The sequence below is a fragment of the Pundamilia nyererei genome, unplaced genomic scaffold, assembly GCF_000239375.1.
Source record: "Pundamilia nyererei isolate P.nyererei 1_Seehausen unplaced genomic scaffold, PunNye1.0 scaffold00087, whole genome shotgun sequence".
Taxonomy (NCBI): Eukaryota; Metazoa; Chordata; class Actinopteri; order Cichliformes; family Cichlidae; genus Pundamilia; species Pundamilia nyererei.
The window spans coordinates 1,872,138-1,874,693 of NW_005187488.1; the positions used below are offsets into that span (position 1 = coordinate 1,872,138).

At 41.5% G+C, this 2,556-nt stretch overlaps 1 protein-coding gene across 3 annotated transcripts in view; it reads left to right on the forward strand.

Moving 5' to 3' along the window:
- Window positions 1-1,231: 1,231 nt before the first annotated feature.
- The window catches only part of lztfl1 (leucine zipper transcription factor-like 1), a 7,525-nt gene continuing 6,200 nt past the window's right edge, over window positions 1,232-2,556 (forward strand). For 2 of the 3 annotated variants that reach the window (XM_005738899.1, XM_005738900.1), the window contains exons 1-3: window positions 1,232-1,494; window positions 1,813-1,937; window positions 2,082-2,276. In XM_005738899.1, the coding sequence (XP_005738956.1) occupies window positions 1,492-1,494; window positions 1,813-1,937; window positions 2,082-2,276 (323 nt within the window). In that variant the 5' untranslated portion in view covers window positions 1,232-1,491. Of the gene's footprint in view, window positions 1,495-1,555; window positions 1,710-1,812; window positions 1,938-2,081; window positions 2,277-2,556 lie in introns of those variants that run through there. The other variant, XM_005738901.1, reaches the window with a different exon arrangement.

Here is a 2,556-nt window from a genome sequence, read left to right on the forward strand (position 1 = left end):
TGTGTGTGTGTGTGTGTGTGTGTGTGTGTGTGTGTGTGTGTGTGTGTGTGTGTGTGGGTGTGTGTGTGTGCGTGGGGTGTGTGGGGGTTGGGGGTTGTGTGGGAGGGAGTAATGTCATTCTGTTCCTATTTTTCCCGCATAAGGCTTCACTATTGCAACATTTCTATGACATACATCTGTCTGTTCCCACAGTCCCACACATTTTATCCTCTGTTTTCTGGGAATCACCCTATATTTTCTCACAGCTGCAAATCAGTGATGAGACACAACAAGTAGCAAGATGGTGAGAATCTCTACTCAGAGAATCTCAATGAGAGAGAAGATTTGAAAGATGAAGGGGGAGAGTTGTCAGAACATAAATCCATTCTCTCCCCTTTATAGCACAGTGCAGCCAATAGACAGCAAGGCAGGGAGAGAGTGAAGGGGAATGACACAGGGAATGGCCTGGATCAGATTCAGACCCCTGCAATGAGGACTCAAAGCACACCGGTGCTCAATCAGGTGTGCTACAGTAGCGCTGTCAATTCAGTCTTATAATGAGTTTATGACTGACCATCAGTCACATTCAGTGCAAACCCATCTGCAACTAGAAAGGGTAGAAATGTGGATGCCAAAAAAATGGTGAAACTGAATAGTCATATGATCGCCAATAGTCATCCATTTAGAAAATCATCCTGATCGGGAGATGTTCGATATCTAAATACTGCTCTAGATTCAGTAGCACCAAAAATAAGAGCTGCATTATGTGTATGTGTGTCCAAGACAGACATTAAGACACAGTATACATGCATTAATTGAATGTAGACTGGGTGTATATGTATATAGAACACACACCAAAACTCTGCTTCTCATGTGTTTATAGGCTTTCACAAATGGGCTAGTTCTTTAGTGGGGCTGAAATTTTGACTGGGATGAATCTTGTCAAAACACTGAATTGCGAAGCAGACAACTGAATGACTTGATTACCGACTACTTCTGAGGCAGTTAAAGGCAGAGATCGAATTAACGTAGAACAACAACAAGACTAAACAACTACCCTTAAATTAAAACCAGTTAAAAAAACATCTTATAGTGAATATCACACACGTGTGTATATGAAATGTTGTTAAGATGAGGCAGTTAATGTTGATTTGGGATTCACTTTTTGTTTCAAATCTTTACGTAGCGCCATTGAATGCACCTCTGGTAACCAAGGTGATGACGCTCTTTTCCGTTACCAAGGCATTCTCAATGCAAACACTAGCTGCTAGGAGGCTAGCAAATCTGCTTGATAGTCTTATAGCTGTCATATAACCTTTGTTTAGCCTCGTCGAATGTAATTATAAGAGATTTTCAAGAACACTCGATTCCAGCATTTCACCGCTGGTTTTCAGTCTGCTCACTGAATGATCTAAATTATAGCCAGAAAAACCCATTTTTTCCCCTCTTTTGGAGCAGCTCAGTCTTCAAGCTAGCTAACTTAGTTACGTTAACGTTAGCTGCACAGCCATCATGGTAAGTAGCTGAAATGATTTGCTGTACAGGCCACCTGTTCGCTTTTAGGAGTTTAGCATGCTAAACGCCTAGTCCTGTGCTCTAAAGCTGAATCACAAGACGAGTGAACCGCTAATGTTAGCGAGCAACCCTTTATATACATAAATAGTACGCTGGATGTGCAAGCCCATGTGAAAAGGCCCTGCTGCATATTAGCAAGAGAAAATCCTCTTCAAGTTAGCTAATTATCTGCTTGTTTATGTGCACCTTATTTGTGTTCATTTTTTATTCTGTGTGCCGATCTTTGCTTAAAATCAAATTTCTCTTATCTTCGTGTAGGCTGAATTTGGATTTAATGAACACCATCAGAATGAAATCATCAATTATATGCGATTTGCACGTTCAAAGAGAGTTCTAAGGCTCAAAACTATCGACTCATGCTTCGAGGAGCTCAAAGATAGCAGGTGACTGGTCATTTCTTCTCTTTTCTCACGTTACTTCCGTTCAGTTGTCTATGTAAAGTAGATATGCAGGGAAAATGAAATTAGAAGTGCTTTTCGGTTCAGATGTACCTGAAACATTTCCAATTTACGTGCATTTTTGTGAAGGCTTGTGGAGGAAACCTTCACAGTGGACGAGGTGAAGGAGATGCTGGACGAGCTGCAGGCGGTGGTGCGTGGGGAGGTGGAGATGGAGCTCATCAACACAGCCCACACCAATGTGCTGCTGCTTAGGCAGCTTTTCTCCCAGGCGGAAAAGTTTTACCTACGACTACAGAGTGATATCTCGGAGCTGGAAAACAGGTGGTCTATCTAGAAATTGCTTATCAGATATATATAGACAAACGGACATACAGTGCTGTGAGAAAATATTTGCCCCCCTTCCTGATCCTGATTTTTTTAATATGTTTCAGATCATCAAACAAATTGTAATACTAGACAAAGATAACCTGGATAATTACAAAATGTACTGCAGGTCTTACTTGCCTCAGTTAGGGTCAGTGTTCATTACTAAACAATAAGAAAGATGCTGGGCAAAAATGGCATCCATGGGAGAGTTCCGAGGTGAAAACCACTGCTGCCC